Here is a 20,198-nt window from a genome sequence, read left to right on the forward strand (position 1 = left end):
AGAACGCTTTTGTTCATTATTTAAAAAACATTAAGTCCTGTTCTAGTCCCATCTCAGAACAGCAGAAGCATTTTGCTCCAGCTTTCCCAAAAATTTTACCTTAAGAGAACCGCTGAGCCTGAAGAATTTCAGCCGGATGGATACAAATTTTGAGAACTTACGAAGGCCCTTACAATGGAAACACTCCCAAACTTATGCTCTGACTGTAGTAAATATTTCCAAGGCACTCAAACCCAGAAATATTTTGGCAGCATGTCAAGGACAGAGCGAATTATTGGCCAAAAGCAATGAGCTGAGAAAAAGCTTTTACTGCTGCTAAACAAACTTGAGATACTTGCAAATACAAAAGGTTACCTGTAAACTCTTGACAGACATCCATAAAGTCTAGCCAGTGAATGAGAAGTTTGCTACTGAATCGCTCTTCATAAAGACAGCAACCGGAAATGGATGATATACTGCCTTGCGTACCATGCAGCCTCAAGTCTCAGCTTCCATATTAGATATGCATCACTTAATACTCAGAGTGGTGCATGATCTCTCATCATGGACCTAGGACTGCTACACAAGGGTTCAGAGACAGCTCTTTAATAAAAATCGCACCTTGGAAAAACAAAGGCGCTTTCAGGTCTGGTTCAGTCCCTCCTTTTTAACATTTGAAACAATGGTTACTTGTTTTACTCACTAACACCGATCCCCACAAACACCAGTTCCAAGCTCACCTCAGATGCTTCAATAGCCAGATCCATTTCCTCATCACAGACGTTTGACCAGAATTCTATTCCTTGCAGAGCCACCTCATCAATGTCACTTTTCATTGCTTCAATTGTGATCTTCAGAAACATGAGAGGTAGAGAAAAAGTGGACATTTTAGCAAAAGTCATTCTGACGCCATATATTGGCAGCATGGTACAGGAACCTAGTCATCCTGAAACAAGAGGCAGCTTGAGAGCGAGTGAGCTCGTCTTTCTTAAGGCTTGTCTACACTTGAAACACTACAGTATGGACCCTATCTATGCCAGCTGGAGAGGTTCCCCTCTTGGCATAGGTAATCCACCTCCCCAAGAAAAGGTAGTGAGTCAACAGAAGATTTCTTTCGTCAAACTAGCACTGTTTACACCGAGGGTTAGGTATATATAGCAATGACTTACAGGGGTGTGAAAAATCTACACTGCAGAGAGTTGTAGCTATGCCAATGCAAGTTCCAAGCTGCTAAACAATACCTCCACATTTCAAGAGAGTATGACTGGGCAATAGGGAGAATAGCTTTTAAGGACTGCAGAACAGCAACCAATTGCTCATGCACACTGCTTAGATACAAATGTTCACAGTACCAAGCACTGACAGAGATGTGACTCCAGTTATTGGTTACATAGATTTGATTGGAATAGGGGTGTTTGTAGAGAGACTTTACCCCCACCCCTGCACCCACAAAAAGATAGGTTTACACCAAAAACTAGAGAAGATGGAGAGGATACTGTTAGAAATTCTTGCATAGGGACCTGCTGTTTTTTACATTCAAGAAGTCTTGCTTATGAAGGTATTGCCCAGGTTTGGTGGTACATAAGAGGGTGGAGTGAAGACAGAAGATAACCTACGACATGGAAAAATCTAGAGATATTGGTGATGTTTGTGAATTTTGTGTATTCCATTTTTTATCTGAAATTAATGTAGGCTTACTGTCCCTTCAAAATAGTTCCATCTACAATATGTGGTTCTTTCACGGAGACCTAAATAAAAAGTCCTAAGTCCTCTGCCTGGATTTTAAAGATTCTATGGCTCTTTAGTAAGAATGGAAGTTTCCCCCTTCACTACTATGTAATGCTATATGCTAGTTAGCCACAGTGCTCTGTCCCATAAGTGGCTGCATTATAGTGGTAATATAACTATCCAGTTTGAAATGTTTTGCAATTGTTCAGGAAGAGAAGTGCTATAGACATTAAAATGAAAAGCAGGCACTCCTGTAAAAAAATAAAATTCACACAAAGCCGCAGCCATACCAGGCAACTAACGTAGAGACCATGTTTATATTTAGACTCAGCCTTTAGTGCCCTAAGCCTGTAAAAGAACAGGCAATGAAAAGGGCCAGGCCCGGTTCCCCTGTGACTACAGCACTGACAGGTGATTTGTGAATATGCAGTTTTTAAAACCTAAAGTGCCCAACCATTCTCTAGCAGCAACTGCCACATAGAAGGAATGGGAAACAAAATTCTAATGAGAAAGGGCCAGAAAGCCAATTTCCTCTTCACACAGGCGGAGTGGCAGGGAAGTCCTACTTTAAACAAATATGCAAAAATCCAATCCTGGGTCAAGGGATGGGGCAAGCATAAGGAACTTGTAAGAGTATCTGAGTGTTTCTTAGATTACCTACATTTGGGATTAGTTATTTTACAATCCACTTAACACAGAGGGAGAGGCACTATGAACACAGCTGACAACCGTGGCTGTGAAGAGGCGAGACGCTTTTATGTTCAGATTAAAAAAAATCTATTTGCCATACATTTGGAGTTAAAGCAGAGGGACCAAGAATCAGGAGTTCAGGGCTCTATTCCCAGCTCTGCCAGTAACGACAAAACCTTGGGTGCATGTCATCTAACTCAGTCTGTAAAATGTGACCACCACAACACTGATGTAATTCATAGAATATCAGGGTTGGAAGGGACTTCAGGAGATCATCTAGTCCAACACCTTGCTCAAAGCAAGACCAATCCCCAGACATTTTTTACCCCGGTTCCCTATATGGCCCCCTCAAGGACTGAACTCACAACTCTGGGTTTAGCAGGCTGATGCTCAAGCCACTGAGCTATTCCCCCGCCCCCCCAATTACACAAATATAATTGCAGGAGAGGATGTCCGTACAAGGATTCATTCTTTGTGGAGGAAAGCAACTGTAACTGCAAATTATGGTAATGTATAAATGGTTCTAGCCCACCCTAAGAAGGAAAGATGCCCTCTTTCCAGATTGGGGAGTGGGGGGGGGGGAGGGGGGACATGAGTGGAAGGCCATCCTTCCCTCTCCAGTTCTTGCACTGCAGGGATTGGCGTGGGAGACACAGGGGGAGCAATTTTCTTGGTTCCTGTCCGTCAGTTTATAAGCATGAGCGCACTGGAGTTAAGCCACTATTCCATTTTTGATTTGAAGTACTCACGGCAAAAAGAGCAGGACCCATATATGTTTCCATATACTGATAATAAAGGGACATTATCTTCACCAAGTTCTGTAAGGCAGCCACTCGTACCTGTCAGAGAAGGAAGCGGGTCAACAAATGTGTCGTTTTTCTGAGCATGTCAAGAAAATGTTACTCTCGATGCAGAATTCATGCAACTGTCCAACACTCTTTTCAGGGACTAGTACTCAATATTATCATGTATGTAGCCTAAACATAGCACAACTAAAACAAAGGGAAGCAAAAATCAATGCAAATTATTAGTGATTAAAATTACTCCACAGGCCAATTAAAATGAGTTTATATATTTATTCCTATAGCACTATTCCTTTAAATATAAGACTTAAAATTCTAGAGGTCACTGGATGGTGCAGCGACAGACAGTTCAAGACGTTATATCATCACTTACCCTTGTATCTGGACATTGCGTTGCTTCACAGACTACTTGCATAATAAAGTGCCTTTCAGACTGCAAAAGAAATAAAAGCATTAGAAGTGTATTATGCAAAAGGGTTTAAAAATCTTGCACCAGGATTATATTTTAATTCTTTGACTCTGACAGCCCCTGATCTTCTCAGCAATTACTGCCACCAATATTACACTGCTACAAGAGCTAGGCAGGATATAGGCAGCCACTCGCCACACAGCGTTTTCATAATTACTTCCAAGAGATAAGCAGCCTACTGCAATTGTGAATCCCAAATTTGAATATCACATGCAAGTAGGTACATTGCTCTAATCAGAAAAAAAATATGGTCACAGCACTAGGGAAAGTAAGGTTTTTTTTGCTTGTTTGTTTTTTAAAAGCTATTGTCTCCTAGATTATTTCAGCAATTATTACAAAATGTGTCAAAAGCTGATTTAGCTGGGACACTAATTTTCTGGGAGGTGTTAAGAGGAGATAGGGAATATAATAATTTAACACTCTATTTACTACTCCCAGGCCCATTTAGAGGGCAGAAGTCCACTACAAATGCAATCTGAACGGATTACGCTCAACCAGCTCATCAAACATTAAGGCACCAATAGAAATCAACAACAGCTGAATGGTTGACTAGGGAAAGGTTTTTATTAAGAGAGCATCCCAAGATAAAAGTTTAATTACTAGCTCCATTTTCCATTAAATCTCTACAGTAGGAATATGAGGGGTGTTCCTACTTTAATGCCCTTGCAGATTTTAAATAGGTGGAAGTGCCCCCGGTGAGGACACGTACAGTCGACACAAACAGCATAGTGTGAACATGCAAAGCGATTTAATTACTGTGATGGTTATCCCTCGACGTAACTTAGGTTGACTGAATTCTGTAGTACAGACTTGTCCTTAGGCTACTACAACAACATTGCAGAGAGCAGAGTTTGATTAGGACACAGAGTGTATAACAGGCTAAACCTTAAGTTCAGTTCATATTTAGCCAAAAGTCAGTGACGCTTCCTTTTCATTTTATGTCTTCTCCAAACACTTCCCCAGTATTTCTGCACCACAGCAGTCTTTAAAACTTTAATTTTACAGACATGAACCCAAGTCTCAGTTCCAATGAAATTATGCATCAAGCAAAATTCAGCGTGGTGCATGATTTTTCATCATAGACCATGGATTCACTCCTTCCCTTTCGCACCCAGAATTCAGTTGCTTCCTTTACTCACCTCTTTGTCAAAGTTTGCTTTGGTGAATTCCAAAGAGTTCAAGAGTGCATTAGTAGCTGCTAGCTTCACATTGTTACTGGGCTCTTCCTTTCGCATCCCTTGGATAATGGCTGTGAGAATTTCATTGGATTTGTCCTGAAGCTGCTCTGGATCCTGAAACAAGGAATAAATAGTGATGAAGTTATCTGATGGCTTGCAGATTGCATCTCTGCTTTTCAGGTGCCTGCTCCCCTATGTATCAAGTTTTCCCCCTTCATACGGTTTGGCAATGAATTCTACAGGCAGAGGAAATTCAAATCCCTTAAGGCCAAAAGGCCTTTTGTTCACTAGAAACACCAGGGGTCAAATATGAGCAACACAACACCTCATTGCGACACCACGGCAGTGCATCTTTAAAGAGGGCACAGTTTGCTGCACCTGAACAGCAAATGCATTCCAGAGTTTAAATCACAAGTGCCAAATAGTAAAAATAAAATTAAGTATTACCACTGTGCTTCAAGTCAGCAAGCCTCAGACTGCCTCATTCAGCTATGTTATAGTGAGTTCAAGCAACTGTCAATTTCCACTCTATTACCATTTGAGCAGAGAGGCATATATCAGTGGTCATACCCCTTACCACTGTGTCACCAATAGGCCCACATTTGGTATACTGGCAGTGGATCATGCCAGGAACAGTAGCAAGGAAGGACAGCTATAACCAAAAGAGGTAGTAGAGGTTAATCATTCAGGGTTGGAGGGATACAGAACAGCACCGCTTATACTACAGGAAAAAAATGAGTATCTGGAATGCAAAGTCCCAAGGGCCCCCTAAATTGTGTTAGGATTTATCAATATCACATTGAGGCACAATACAAAGCAGTGTAAAAGGGAAAAATTCTGTACAGCAACTCAAGACAATCAAAAAAATCCACTATGGATTAGTGAAGCTTAATTACTTGCTGTCTTCCAGACAAACGGCTGACATGCACTTAGAAATCCTGGGTGTATTTGTAACTGATGATGGTTGACCTGAAGCCCCTCTATTCTAGTAGTAGTGATTGCAACTTTGAATCACCTCTTCATTGTACGTATCTCAGTACCAGTATTTTCCCCTCCCAAGCCTGTTTACTTGCCCCAGAACTTATTACTGACAGAATTTTTAGTTTTCAATTCAAATCAGTCAGGCAGCAATTCAAACCTTTCAGACACTCAGTGCAGCAAGAGGCACACTTATCTTTTCAGGTCGCTTTCAAAATCTGTTTTTCCTCTGGTCTCTCCTCCTGCCTTATTTTTGTTGGTTTCTTCCACTCCCTGTCCTCACTGACACTTCTGATACTGTTTCTTCATTTTACCCTATGAGGCTTCCCTCACTGCCTGCTCCCTGTCTCTCTCCTCTTCAAGGAGGGGACCCGCCTTCTGCAGTCATTACACGTTCTTCGGACCTCTCCATCTACCACGGAAGCTTCCCAAACTTTGATTCCAATATTCCATCCTTTCTCCTGTAAAAGGGACACCACCTAAAATATCCCACTTGCTGCACGAATAGCAGAAGAGGAAAACATGTTTATCCTATTACACACTGACTGATAAGATGTTTGACCATAGATTGAAAAGTGAGAGGAGACCCTCCTGCTTTCCTTGTGAAAGGCAAGTTTTCTGTGTGACGGCTATCTAGCCCACTGCTTTTATAAACTTCTCTGCCTGATGAACTACATGTACTGCACTGTACACTTCAAAAGGAGCACATCTGTACTTTTTCCAAAGTGTAATAAGGGGCAAAACAACCACTCAGTGGCATTTACACAGAAACAGGCAGGGAGCCAGTTTTTGTTTTCAGCCTTAGGTCAGAACACAGGGTTTTTAAGTGCAGTTCAGATCAGCCACTTGTCCTATATACACACAACACAGTTTGATACTAAAAACAAGTTGTCTATAAAAATTGTGACAGCTGTTTTCTTAAGGTCCTTGGCTGGAAGGTGCTGTATAGAGCTAAATATGTGTCAATATATAGAAGATATTGAGCCCAGCCCATGATATAATGAAATAATTTAGACTTTTGAGTCCCCAGAGACAACCTCAGTAAGGATTTACCACTTAGTTGTAATCATTTGACTCTCAGGACGTTTATCTGGGTTCTTAAAATGGCACCCAGCTCCACAGGCTGAACACCATGCACATTCCATGATTAAATCTGCACTTTTGTAAAGATGACCTGGATTTACGTTGTGAAACCAGGTCAATTCTTCCTTCAGATGCCACTGTTTGCACTTTGATTCCCCACAAAACCCACGGATGAGACCATTCTGCTGCCTCTCAGTACAGACATCCTAAACCCGCAGGCAACAATACAGCCTAGAGGGGTTGTCTAGAGAAAAGACATTTAGACAGGAGAAAGGATGAGGAAAGAGGACACTGCATAGCACATATTCAAGAGAAGGTACTTACAATATCCTGACAGATGTAACCAATTGCCTCCAACGTTGACTCTTTCATGTGCTCAGTGCTGTGTTGATTTGTAACATTAGCTACCAGCTGAGGAATGAGTTCAGGCCACTGGTTCATGGGAATCTCGGCACAGGCAATGCCAGCCACACACTGTGAGGCTGAGCTGGGCCTGTATGTTTCCGTACCCAATGTCTGCAAAACCTGTGGAGAAAACATCAGCAATTTAGTCAGACTTTTTCAAATCAATTTCACTAGTCTACACACTTTGATTATTTGATATCAGTGACTCAATACAGGAAAATTGGAATCTAAGATCTCTACTTGACGGGGGGGGGGAGGAGAAAGAGTATAGCAAATGTAACTAACATGAGTTAGCTGATCAATTTTATTTTTACCTGCAAACATGGATTAAAACAGGTAGATTTTCACCTTTGCCTCTACAAATAAGCATTTAACCCCAGCAATTGAAATGAGTTTGCCCCTATATTGACAGGGTTATGGTTTACCCCCTCCAGGCAGCAGGATTTGTCTGCATGATTAAATACATTTCTCTAAGACACCCTTCATATTCTATGAAGGGTGCCCATATATGATGAACCATGAAGGGAACAATTCCCCTTTCTCCGATATAAGATTATAAATCAGAAAAATTATCCACAAAAGAAAGCCTTTCAACTTAGAGAAGAATTACATGATTTCAAGTAATCTGGACCCTATTTCTTGATATACTGGACAAAGAATGCTGAAATGGCTCAAACAATGCTAAACTTTCATTCCACCTGACCTCTCTGCTTTTTCCCCCTCCCTCTTTCCACCCCCTCCTTCCTTATTTTGCCTGTGCATGTAAGATTTTTTTTAAATTGTTACTCCCCCCACCCTAACATGTTATGCCTGTGTATTATTGTCCAATTCTCTATTGCCTGGTCTTGCAGCTTTGATGAGTTATGAAGTTGCATAACTGTATTGGATATCCTGTAAAATGGGCAGCATTTGGTAAACATACATGCTGAGAGTCATTTACTTGTTTGTGATTAATTTTTATTTGTTTTCATAATAAAAAATACAAACAAATTGGATAAATGACATTCCCAATCAAAAATTTAACTGGACAGCTTATGAGAAGATGATCTTTGAGTGGAGGGTGAATAATATTTTAAATTTCTATTACAGTTGAATCTCTAAGTCAAACTGTCCCAATAGGAAGCACTGAACTGCCTCTGGCCAAGTAGTATGGCACAAACTAAACCTGTTTATTCTAACTGGTTAACTTACTGAACAGTCTTTCTAGTCTTTGCTCAGCAGCAAAGGTTGTACTCTCCACTTCAGCAAATAACTTTCTTCCTTTCAAAAATTTAGTAATTGCAGAACACTCAGCCTTGGATATTTAGATCTTCCATTTGTTCATACAATAGGTACAGCACTGTTGGTAGTAATGTGAGGTTCTCCCAAGCTACCTATAACTATTGTCTTAGTTGGAAGCTTTTCCCCTCGTTTCTAAAGGTCATGTGCATTCAATGTTTGGTATTCACAATACCAGTTGGAGCCAAATGTGGAAGTGATTTTATGATTGGAATGGGCCTGATACACCAACTCATTTCACGTCAGGTCACTGATATCAGACAGTAGTAATTGGTCAATACTCTCCCATCACTGTTTAGTTCAACTGCACCTGTATTCCCCCTCTGTGATCCAGCATGGGCATCCACTATTAGGTTTTTGGCTCCCAGCCATCACCTCTTTTGGATGGAGACACATCTCTCTCCATCCTGACCAGTGTTTTTCCATGTGGCACAGTCCCTAGTCTAAACTGAGTTTCCCAGCAAACCAATCTGCCTTAATTGGTTAGCATCTGCACGTTGCTCTCTCTCCAAAGGCTTTGTAATTGCCCAGTTTTAAGTAACCACACAGCCCTTTCTAAGCAAGTACATTTATTCTTAAAGTGAAAGCATTAGAGAAAATACATTAAAAACAATAAAAACCTACATGCACACTAATAAGCTTACCAGAAATGACCCCCCCCCCCCCCCCGACTCCAACAAGGGATCTAACAGGCAATAAGCCCTTTAAATCTTATTACAGGTTTCTTTTCCTTGTGGTTTTAAGTACATATCAGCTTTCAGCCCAGAACAAGCGCATTCATGACAAGTCAATCTCTTTTTTATATACAGCTTGGGTCTTTGATCTTTAGAGACCATGAACATGTAATCAGTCAGACAATGGTTCTCTCTTCAGGGTGTAGCTTCAAAAGGTTGGATCTGGAGGTGGGAACTTGCATTCACCCCTTCCCTACCCAGCCCAGCCCAGCGTCTCCTAGGAAACCCATTTAATTTTGATTGTCCCCAAGTTCCTTCTTATCTGGCATACTGTTTAAAACAGTACTTTGAAATGTCCCAGGTTTTACATTGGTCAAGTCTCCTCCCCAGAGAAGTCGCATATAATGCCACAATAATATATACACTTTTCATTCATAATACAATGGACTCCAAGGCTATTTAAATTTAGTTCAATAAGATCTCCTAAAGATATTGCTGTAAATTGCCATATCTGTCACAACTCCCACTTAACTTCTAAACTGGAAAAAGGGTAGCGCAAATAAGAACATTCTCAAAGTTTTTAAGAAAGAGCTAGTCATCTGGAATCTTAAATCAAAAAGTTCTCTCAGTAGATCACTTGCACCAAATGATCCAATGACAATGAGTAAAGGATGATTACTTTAATTCTTTGGAGGGACAGTATTAAAGGCAAATGAAACTAATGAGTTTTCTTCAACATACTACAACACTGCAGCTCCTAAACTAGGGATCTGTTATTCTGTAATCATACCGTTACCAAAAAAAACCAAAAAACAAAAAAATACTAAAATTTCCTGTAACACATTTGTCAATTGAAGTAAAAAACATCAAAACAGCATTACCCCTTCTTTTCCCCATTGGAAGTAATAACTGAAAAAAGTTAAATTATCACACAATATCTAATCATCCAACCTTACTCTGGAGAATACTGCGTAAGTGTTACACATTTAAAGACACCAATTATCCCAGAGAAATGATTATGCAGAATAGGTAGTCCATTTGCACCCAGAATGTACCCATTACAAAGTTCTGCATAGATTCAGGTACACATACATCTTCTAAAGCCAAAAAGATAATCAGCACAAAGGACTCTCTGGTTGAGAGCGCACGAACCATTGTCATTAAAGAATATAGCAGTTATCTGTTGGAAAGCCATTACTGCCAGGCCAACATTATGTCTCTTCATGCTAACCACTTGCTAGCACTGCTAAAATCTCTTGCCATCTCCTCTGACAAAGGTCATAGCTTTTATCTTGACAGATTACAAAGACACTCCACATCTTTATAAAACTTAGCGGTAGTTTTCAGCATCTGGAATTTCGATAACTGTTTTTAACTGTATTCTGCAAACACCCACAGTGTGCTAGGCCCAGTGCACGTGTACACACACGCAGAAAGACTGTTCCTGTCTCAGAGATTTCACAATGTACGTGACAATTAACACAGTTAAAAAAAAAATGAAGAAACTGTTCAAGTATAAAGAATAAAAATCAAATCCCAATGCATCTGTAAACTACTAGTGATGAAAACTATGTCCTCCAAAAAATCTGGAATCGCAGTTCATCATTCAGAAATCTTTCTGTCTGGCTATTCATATGCTTCTGAAGAATGCTTTAACAAAATACAAATGCAGTCTCAGTTTTTGCCCCAAAACCTCACCTATAATTCCTCCTTCAAGCACCATGCTGCTCCAAAAGCAAATCCCACTTCTTTTCATGGTAAGGAAGAGAAAAACTAGTAGCAGAACAGAGGTGAGAAAACCTATCCTCTAATATTATCTTAACAGGTACTGGACATATTATTCTTCCCTAAGCACTATCCTACATTGCTTATTTAAGCATCAGAAGTAGACATTTGTCACGTATTTTACACACCCCAATCTCATCATTGCTGGAAGAGTACTTAACAGGCTGCAAGCATTTGAGAGAATTAACTAAAGTAAAGATTCTTATTGCATACCCTTACCATTCTCATCACTGATACATTGGGTGTTCTTCCTAACACTACCTGTTCTTTAGCCATTTGCCCATAGTTCACAGTTACATACAGATATAGTTATGGTGCGACATATACAACTGAGAAAAAAAAAAACTGACTAAGTTCCAAGCTCAGTTAGACTGGACAGTTGCTGGGCAACTGAACCCATGGTGTACAGTGTTTGGAGGTCAGGGGTCTGTATGTCAGTGTCTCTGTGTTCTCATTGGTATATCTTGAAAAAAAATTAACTACCGTATTTTATAACACAAATTCCCCCAGAGTTTTAAAGTTTCATGTGAGTAGCCTATTGTGAAAATAAATAAATAATAAATAAAACCCACCATTACACAATTTCTCCCATGTATCCCTCCAGAGAGGTCTCATGAACCCCCAGGGGTACACATATCACAGTTTGAGAACCCCTGAACTAAAGCAACACAGCCCTAGACCTCAATTTACAAGAGATTAAAAGAAACCCACAGTGCTGTGTTCTACACCCCAAAGATAGCTGCATTACAGAGTTGGTGAACTTGTTCCCTTTTCTATATTTTAGCTCTCTCTCAGGTGTCTTCTGCAATTTAATGCTTATGAAACAGCTCCTCACATTAAAGGTGCTACAGCAACAAAGTATTAAGTACAAATGAGGTTCATTGCTCCATAATAGCAAGAAACATAACGACTTTTCAAACAGTGAGAAATAGATCAAATGTTCATTACTCAGCCATACTGTGGGAAAAATGATAAGCAGTTTTGAAGTGAATGGACAAAAATGGAATTCACTGAAGTACAGAAGTTACTTACGTAGTTCTTGACTTCCCTGCGGGCATTGGCATCGATTGCAAGCCATCTCTGTTGGTACTGGGCCTTGATATCTGGGTCCTTAGACGTCAAAGAGTTCTTGATCTGTAAACCAGCTGCAACTCTGGCAACCTGGCTGTTCCCTGGATTTGCCAGCACTCTGGACAGTTCCACAAGGAAAGTGGGCTGGGTCAGGAGAAGAAAACATGCTTATTAATGGATACAAACACATACTTCTCTAATCTGCTCTTAATCAGAATCTGATCCATTAGGTTTTCCTAACCAAAGAGAATTAAACTTTTACCCAACCAAACAACTGCTACCATACGACTGTGTTTTATCCCAAGATTATGAATGTTAAGCTCCTAATTAGAACTACTGGAAAGCAACGTAACTAGATGTTGGATTTTTTCAGATTACTTCAGAGACTCAGTTACCTTCCACGATCCTACTGTCTGCTTAAAGTGCTCGATTAAATAAAGCACTCAGGTCCTATTCCAAGGCCTATGTCATCCAAGATTGTCTGTGGTTTTTAAAATTAACATGAATTTAAATGTCACATCAAATAAAGCAAATTATTTTTTCCAAGGGGAGCACCAAGTCGGTTTCCTTTTGGAATTATTAAATGTTTTTAAAAGCTCAAATCAGCTGCTTTATGTACAGTAAAAATATTTCTGTAAGAGTAAGTTTATTACATGATTTCTCTGATGTCAAAGGTATTATTTATGCAGGGCTATTTCACGTATGTTTATCAACACCTGCATTTGTACTGTTCGGTTTTGGTAACAACTAGTGAAAAAGTCCTTAGTATTCTGACTATTTGCAATTTGGCAGCTTGATATTTGATACATTTTTGCTTTGTGTGATATGGAGAAAGAACTCCACTAGTGCAGCTCTTATGCCAAGACTGACCAAAGCATTATCTTCACTAAAAATTGTGTATGTGTTTTTCAATGCAGCTGCACTGGTTTCAATATCAATTCATACAAAAGTGATTCAGACACGGTGGAAACAAGTCTTCCTGAAACGGTTTTGCCTGCTTTATACTAGCATTTAACCAATCTTTTAAATTGGTGCAACTGCACTCGTAGTTAATGCAAACAAAATTTTTATTGGAAACCAGGGCCTAAGAAAGACTACCTAAAAGTAGCTAGGCAACAATTTTTAAGGCAGTATTGAGGACAGAAGAACTTGTGTTCTCCTTGGTCCAAAATATCACCTAAAAAAGTTAAATACAGTTATCAAATAATCTGTTTTAACACCAAAACTGCAGATTTTATAAACAAATATATAGTTTGAACCCACCATTTTAAGCTAAATCAGTCTTGCAAAAATATCCTGAAAAATGCAATGCCCCCGGCACAAAATATACTTGTTCACTTTTTACCATAATGAAAAAGCTCATTTTACTTATCCATCAAAAATGTATTCATATTTGAGGCACAAAATTTTGCAAGGCTGGATTAAATTAAAAATGGGGAAAGCTTTCAGAAAAGGGATGTTTTTGGTATAGTAAGTGAAAATGCTGCAAGAACACACACATCCCCTGAAGGGAAACAGTGGGCAGAACTCCCAAAATGCCATACACTTGATGAAGCCTATGCAAGGAAAATCCACTAAACGTAAGATTAGCCAGCAGTCACCGGTTATTTATTCTCACACCTGCCTCCCTCAAATGGTTAGGTGTTTTGGTATTTTTTTTAAAAGCTACTGACAATAGCTTTATTCATTCCAGGCCCAAACTCAATTCTAATTTAGAATTTATTTAATTTTTCTAGACTACAGACCCAAACCCAATTGTAGTGTACCCGTTCTCACAGCTTCCACACACAGAAGCATTGTAGGAAGACTCAGCAAGAGTCCCAAAATAAAAGCAGTGGAGGGCTATGATTCATTAAACAGTTAGCCAGAGAACTGGAGCTAATATAAAACTGTAAACCCCACTGTAAGCAACTTTGATTACCAGGTTTCACAAACCTTAACATTAAATTATATAAAAGTAATCTGCATAGGTTGTCAACTAATGCTGGTGGAGAGGAAAGAATGTATATGATTGCCAAAAAATTAAACTCAATTATTACCTCCAATCCATCAGACAAGTCGGTGACAACTAACCTTCACTGTAGCAAAGAGGAATGCAATAATTCACCCATTTTTAATCACTCACACAAGAACCAGAGATTGCCTCAAGGATGAAAGCAGAATAGCAATTTGAAGAATCAGACCCATACACCCTTATTTTAGTGTAATAGTTGTAATGTTGTGCCTTGATTACACAGACAACATACATTAATGGTAGGACATATTTTTAAACTTAATCCTCCCTTGATTTTAGTATGTGCATGTGTGAACGATGCTAAGAGTTCATAACATGCTAATGCAAGTGTGTTGTTTGCAGATTTCTGAGTACCCTTTCCCTCTGGAACAAAGTGACCCCCCCAGCCTGTCATTTCCCTTAAAAACATTCCAAATCTGCTCTAACGCCACCCAGGGAAAAGGACCACAGGCTCCCAACACTGATAACACCTTCACCGTCTATCTCAACCTCATCTGGGCCACAGACAAGTGGGGGGAGAAGTGCCTAGTTCAGAAGAGAGTGAAGGTCCTTGTAAGAGTAAAAAGGGGACTAGAATGAAAGGTAAATAGGACCCAGCCACTGGAAAAGGAAAGAGAAAAATGAAGGGCCAAGAATAAGACAACCAGAAGGCCTGGCAAGTGCAGAAGGAAAGGACCGGCCTAGGGCAGCAATGGGGGGACCGAGAGCAGGCAGAGAAGGGTAAAGGCCCAGCATGGCAGGCACAAGATAAGGGGGGCAGGATGCAGGCTCAGGTTCTGCAGGGGGGAAAGTGAAGGGCCTATGGGGCCTCTCCCGGGCGCACCCCATGCAGCCCGGTCTCCCCACATGGTCCGCAGGCCCCACCGCACCACCGCGCAGCCTAACGCGCTGCCCTCCCCCCGGCCCGGCTCCGCGCCCCCATTGGCCGGCGCGGCTCCCGGGCGCGTCCCAATTGGCCGGCCGCCGCCCCGGCTGGGAGCCGGCAAGTTGGGCTGCGCCCTCGATGGCGGTTCGGCCTGCGCGGGGCAGGGCGGGGCGGCGCGGCGCGCTCCCCGCCCGGGGCGCTCACCAGGTTCTCGATCGCCGCCTGCTCCAGGAACTTCTGCGCCGCCTCCAGCTCGGAGCGGTCTGCGGGGAGGGGGAGCCGCAGTCAGTCACTGCCCGAGGCCGGGGCCGCCGCCACACCCCCCCCCCACACCCCGGGGCAAACGGGCTCCCCGCGGCCTAGCGCCTCCGACCGGCCCCCGCCCCGATCCCAGCGCGGGGCCCTCCCCGGCGCCGGCCCCGCGCCCAGACTCCCGCTCGCTCCCTCCCCCACCCAGGCCTGGCCTCCCGCCGCCGGGCCCGGCCTCCCCCTCAGGCCCGGCCGCGCCCCCCCCCCGGGCCTGGCGGCTGCCGCCCTCCGCTCCCCGTCCCTCCCCCACGTGCTGGCCCCTACCCGGCGAGACCGTCTTCTCCAGGATCGTGATGAGCTCCATGGCGGCGGCGCGTCTCCGGCACGGGGTGGGGTCCCGCTCGCTCGCTCGCGCTCTCGGCTCCTGGTGCGTGGGGGACCCCGGGGCGGGCGGCGGCGGCTGTGGCGGGCGGCGGAGGGAGAAAGGGCCGCGCGGCTGGGGGAGAGCGCGCGCGCACCGACTAGGCGGAGCGGGGGGAAGGGCCCGGGCAGCCGCGCGGGCGGAGGGATATGGCTGAGCCGGGCCCGCGCCGCGCCGCTGCACAGACTCATTGGCTGGCAGCGCCCAGCACGCGCGGCGCTCATTGGGCCAGCGCCGGCGCCGGCCCAGGCGCGGCCATTGGCTGAGCGGGGCTCCGGCGCAGCGCGCCGATTGGCCCGTTTGGCCGGGCGGAGCGAGGGCGGCCGAGAGAAGCGGATGGAGAGGCCGGGGCCGCGAGGAGACGTTCCTGAGGGGGCGGGGCCAGCAGGGCCGCGGGGGGCGGGGCCTATCAGGGCCAGGGGATGGGCCATCAGGGGCTGCTGGGGGCTTATCAGGCCAGGGGCCTTCAGGGGGGCTGGGCCATCAGGGGATTGGGGGAGGGGGCTTATCAGGGCCAGGGGCTGCTGGGGGGGTTAGAGAGGGGCGGGGCCATCAGGGGCTGCTGGGGGCTTATCAGGCCAGGGGCCTACAGGGGGGCTGGGCCATCAGGGGATTGGGGGAGGGGGGTTATCAGGGCCAGGGGCTGCTGGGGGGGTTAGAGAGGGGCGGGGCCATCAGGAGGCTGCTGGGGGGAACTAGGGGGGGACTTATCAGGCCAGGGGCTGGGCCATCAGGGGATTGGGGGAGGGGGCTTATCAGGGCCAGGGGCTGCGGGGGGGGCCTATCAGGGGCTGCTGGGGGGGTTAGAGAGGGGCGGGGCCATCAGGGGGCTGCTGAGGGGGAACTAGGGGGGGATTTATCAGGCCAGGGGCCTACAGGGGGGCTGGGCCATCAGGGGATTGGGGGAGGGGGCTTATCAGAGCCAGGGTCTGGGGGGGGGGGTTAGAGAGAGGTGGGGCCTATCAGGGGCTGCTGGGGGGGTTAGAGAGGGACGGGGCCATCAGGGGGCAGCTGGGGGGGGCTTATCAGGCCAGGGGCCTTCAGGGGGGCTGGGCCATCAGGGGATTGGGGGAGGGGGCTTATCAGGGCCAGGGGCTGCTGGGGGGGGTTAGAGAGGGGTGGGGCCTATCAGGGGCTGCTGGGGGGCTAAAGGGGGTTGGGCCATCAGGGAGCTGGGGGGGGAACTAGTGGGGGACTTATCAGGCCAGGGGTTAAAGGGGGGTGAGACCATCAGGGGCTGCTGGAGTCCTAGAGGGGGGTTGGCCGTCAGGGGACTTGGGTGGGGGGTTATCAGGGCCAGGGGGGTTAGAGAGGAGTGGGGCCTATCGGGGCTAGAGGGGATGGGGCCATCAGGGGCTGCTGGAGGCCTAGAGGGGGGTTGGGCCATCAGGGGCTGCTGGGAGGTTAGAGGGGGTTGGGCCATCAGTGCAAAGGGCTGCTGGGGTGAGGCCATAAAGGAAGCTATATGTGGCTGGGATTACAAGGGATGGGAGCTGGGGTCATATGAAAGGATGTGAAACAAGCGGGTTCTAGGGGCTGGGGCTGTACTATAGGGGAATGACTGAGGCCCTGTTCTAAATCAGAAGAAATAGTGCTGTGTCTGGAGGGGACTGTGGTTTTAGAAATGTAGGACTTGCTATGGGATCAGATCAACTTTTAAATAATGTTTTCACCGAGTGCTGGAGGCTTCAGAGGAAGGTGTAAGAAACTCATAATGGACAATTCTGGAATCCTCTGCCTGTGAGGGAAGTTTCTTCCTAAGGTCAGGCAGCTAGTGGCTGGTACATGCTCTAAAGCAAGAGGATTTCTAGCCCATATGTAATTATCATGCTAAGGTAGCTGTGGATACTCTCCTTTTCAGGTGGGGCTGCAGCGCAAGGTCATTGGCCTGGGTCAATAGGAGCCAGGTCTGTAATGGCTGGTCTATAGCATTAGTCAGGCACTCACTGCTTGGGGTTAAGGAGACGCTGCCATGGGTAGGTTGCCCATCATTGTCCATCACAATGTTTCTCATACATTCCTTTGAAACATCTGGTAGGTACAGTCCACTCTTGGAGACCTGTTGCTGAACTAAAGGTTCTCTCGAGATAGTACGGGCTAGTGGATAGAGCACTGCTGGGACACAGCAGACAGGGGTCTGTCTATTCCTGGCTCTGCTATCCCTGCCAGGTCTTAGTTTCCCCATATGTAAAATGAGGATAATGATGCTAACTGCCTTTGGAAAGTGCTTTGAGATCAACTTGCAGGGGAAGGTGCTGTGACTGTGAGGACATAGTCGGGCTCGAGGGACTGTAGAAAATGGACTAAAAGGGTTTGTGGCTAACTTGGTAATAAAGTCATTCCTAGGGATGATTAAAACCACCATGAAGGGAAGGGCTGGAAGTAAGACACTTCTCTTTGAAAGCTTTCTGGGGGAGCTGAGGGGGTTTTTAGGACATCTTCAGCCCTCGTCTGTTCAGAGGGCATTTTAAACAGTGTAGGTATACAACGGAAGAGATAAGAGGATGGTGTGAATGCAGCAGACTTCCCTCCAGCATTGTCTGTGGCTGTATCTAATGGTTCAGCATGGATAAAGAACACTGGGGTATTGGTGGGATTAGAGGAGTTTGCCAGTTAGATCACACCGTTGTCCCTTGTGGCTGATAGTGACAGCTCTCCTGGTGGAAATACCAAGCTAAGGAGCAAGGAATAATTACCTCTGTGGCCTCTTCCTAGTAAAACAGGGTAGAGTAGCTGAGGCACAGGCTGACCTACGATGCTTCACATTTTCAATGTGTTTTATAAACATGAAATAATTCACTCTCTACACTCTCCTTATCTCCGTATCGGGGGCTGGGGTCTGACTCATGCAATGAGGACATGAAGCAACTTGCCTGAGATTGCAGAGTGCATAGTATTCTCTCTTGACCTGTCCACCTCAGTAGTGTCACGTCCCATGTCTTCTCTAGACCTGTGACAGCATCAGAGCCTCAGCGTTCGCCCAGTCTGCGGGAAAGCCCAGGCTATCTCCCAGGTATCAAACAAATTTAATGCTGTAGTCACAGAGCTGAAAGCAGTTACTGCTCCTTCATCGCTGGCCCCTGGGAAGCTAAGGGCTGCCCCCCTCTCCCCCAAGTACGTGCCACAAGCCCAAAGAACCAGAAAATAAACCCGTTGGAGGATCCCATCTTCCAAAGAGGCTTTGGGCTTGACAGAATTTCCAGACTGGTTATCCTAAAAACTGCTCTGAAGGCAAGGCAGAAATTAAGGCAGACTCTGACTGATCGAATTGGGGCTTCTTTTTGGTCTGTGGTCACCTAGCTCACTGGGGTCCTGGTCCTGGACTGGGGCTCCAAGGTGCTCCCACAATAGAAGTGGTCAATCATAATCATGTAGCCTGGGCCACATTCAGGTTTTGTACTGGTACCATACACGTTTCAGTTCGAGCGGTGGTGATTGTATAGAAATAGTTGTACCAGTACAATCCCTAGCATGGACTATGCTGGCAGAAAGGCACCTGTGACCACTGGAGCGATACAGGAATAGCTATCCCAGTATAAAGCACCCTTGTACTAGTAAAGCTGCATTCTGTGTGTAGACAAGGCCTGAGTGAAACTTGCAAGATGCACTGATGGAAAATAAAAACTATCAGAAAAGGAAAATAGGGGAACAAAGGCACAGCTGAATAATTAAATCGAGGTGAAGAAGGTCTCTTGCTGGCTTGTTCTGCAGGAGAAAGAGTAATTAGTAACACAGTCAGGCTCTGTTGTATTAAATACAAATGCCATGTGGAAAGGGGGAAGTTAGCTAGATATGTTCCAATTGATTCTCTCTTGCTATAGTTAGGAAGCACCCCAAGGCTAATAACAGAGAGGGGATAAAACAAGCTTAATTGCTCACACAAGAAGGAAGAGGAGAAGGAAAGTCCAGTCTCTTTTGGCACATGTATATTAGGTCCTTTCTGCTGCAGCCAGAATGAGACATGACTCTGCTGGTCTGACATGAAATTCGGGCCCTGTAATTGACCATACTTCATACACATATGTCAGGCTCTCTGGGAACGGGAAGCATTTTAAGAACTATGTGCCACTGAAATGCAACCACCTCTAGAGAGGAGGCTAAGAGAGAGAGAGGAAAAAGTTTAGTTGATACCGGGGTGGAATCTACTCTTCTGAAAAGAGCCCTGGGATCTTTAATGTCAATATGCAGCACATCAGGTCTCAGCTTGCAAGGTCTCCTCTTAAGGTCCCACGCACAATAAACTCCATGGAATTCAATTTCTCTCTCTGTGAAGGTTGAAAGACTGTTGACTCTTTCAAGATATGAACCTGGGGATCCAGAGAGTGTGTATGTTTAAAACCTGTTGCATAGACCTCCAAGTCACCTTCTCAAGCCATTAAGCCTTTCACAACAGGTCTTGTTCGGCTAATTTTACAGGTGGGGACACTGAGGCACAGTGAGTCTAAGATCACATAGGGCCAGAAATAGAACCCCGGGAGTCCTGGGTTCCCAGTGCCTCGCTCTAACCACTGGATAACTTTCCCCTTGC

At 44.8% G+C, this 20,198-nt stretch overlaps 1 protein-coding gene across 1 annotated transcript in view; it reads right to left on the reverse strand.

The window, feature by feature from the left end:
• Positions 1-15,717, reverse strand: part of KPNB1 (karyopherin subunit beta 1) — a 33,757-nt gene extending 18,040 nt beyond the window's left edge. Inside the window, exons 1-8 of the mRNA XM_050934814.1 lie at positions 15,574-15,717; positions 15,205-15,263; positions 12,083-12,265; positions 7,233-7,433; positions 4,809-4,961; positions 3,574-3,633; positions 3,147-3,236; positions 720-830 (exon numbers count right to left, since the gene is read on the reverse strand). Coding sequence (XP_050790771.1) covers positions 720-830; positions 3,147-3,236; positions 3,574-3,633; positions 4,809-4,961; positions 7,233-7,433; positions 12,083-12,265; positions 15,205-15,263; positions 15,574-15,613 — 897 coding nt within the window. The 5' untranslated portion in view covers positions 15,614-15,717. The remainder of the gene's footprint in view (positions 1-719; positions 831-3,146; positions 3,237-3,573; positions 3,634-4,808; positions 4,962-7,232; positions 7,434-12,082; positions 12,266-15,204; positions 15,264-15,573) is intronic.
• Positions 15,718-20,198: the final 4,481 nt, after the last annotated feature.

The sequence above is a fragment of the Gopherus flavomarginatus genome, chromosome 25 (genome assembly GCF_025201925.1).
Source record: "Gopherus flavomarginatus isolate rGopFla2 chromosome 25, rGopFla2.mat.asm, whole genome shotgun sequence".
NCBI lineage: Eukaryota > Metazoa > Chordata > Testudines > Testudinidae > Gopherus > Gopherus flavomarginatus.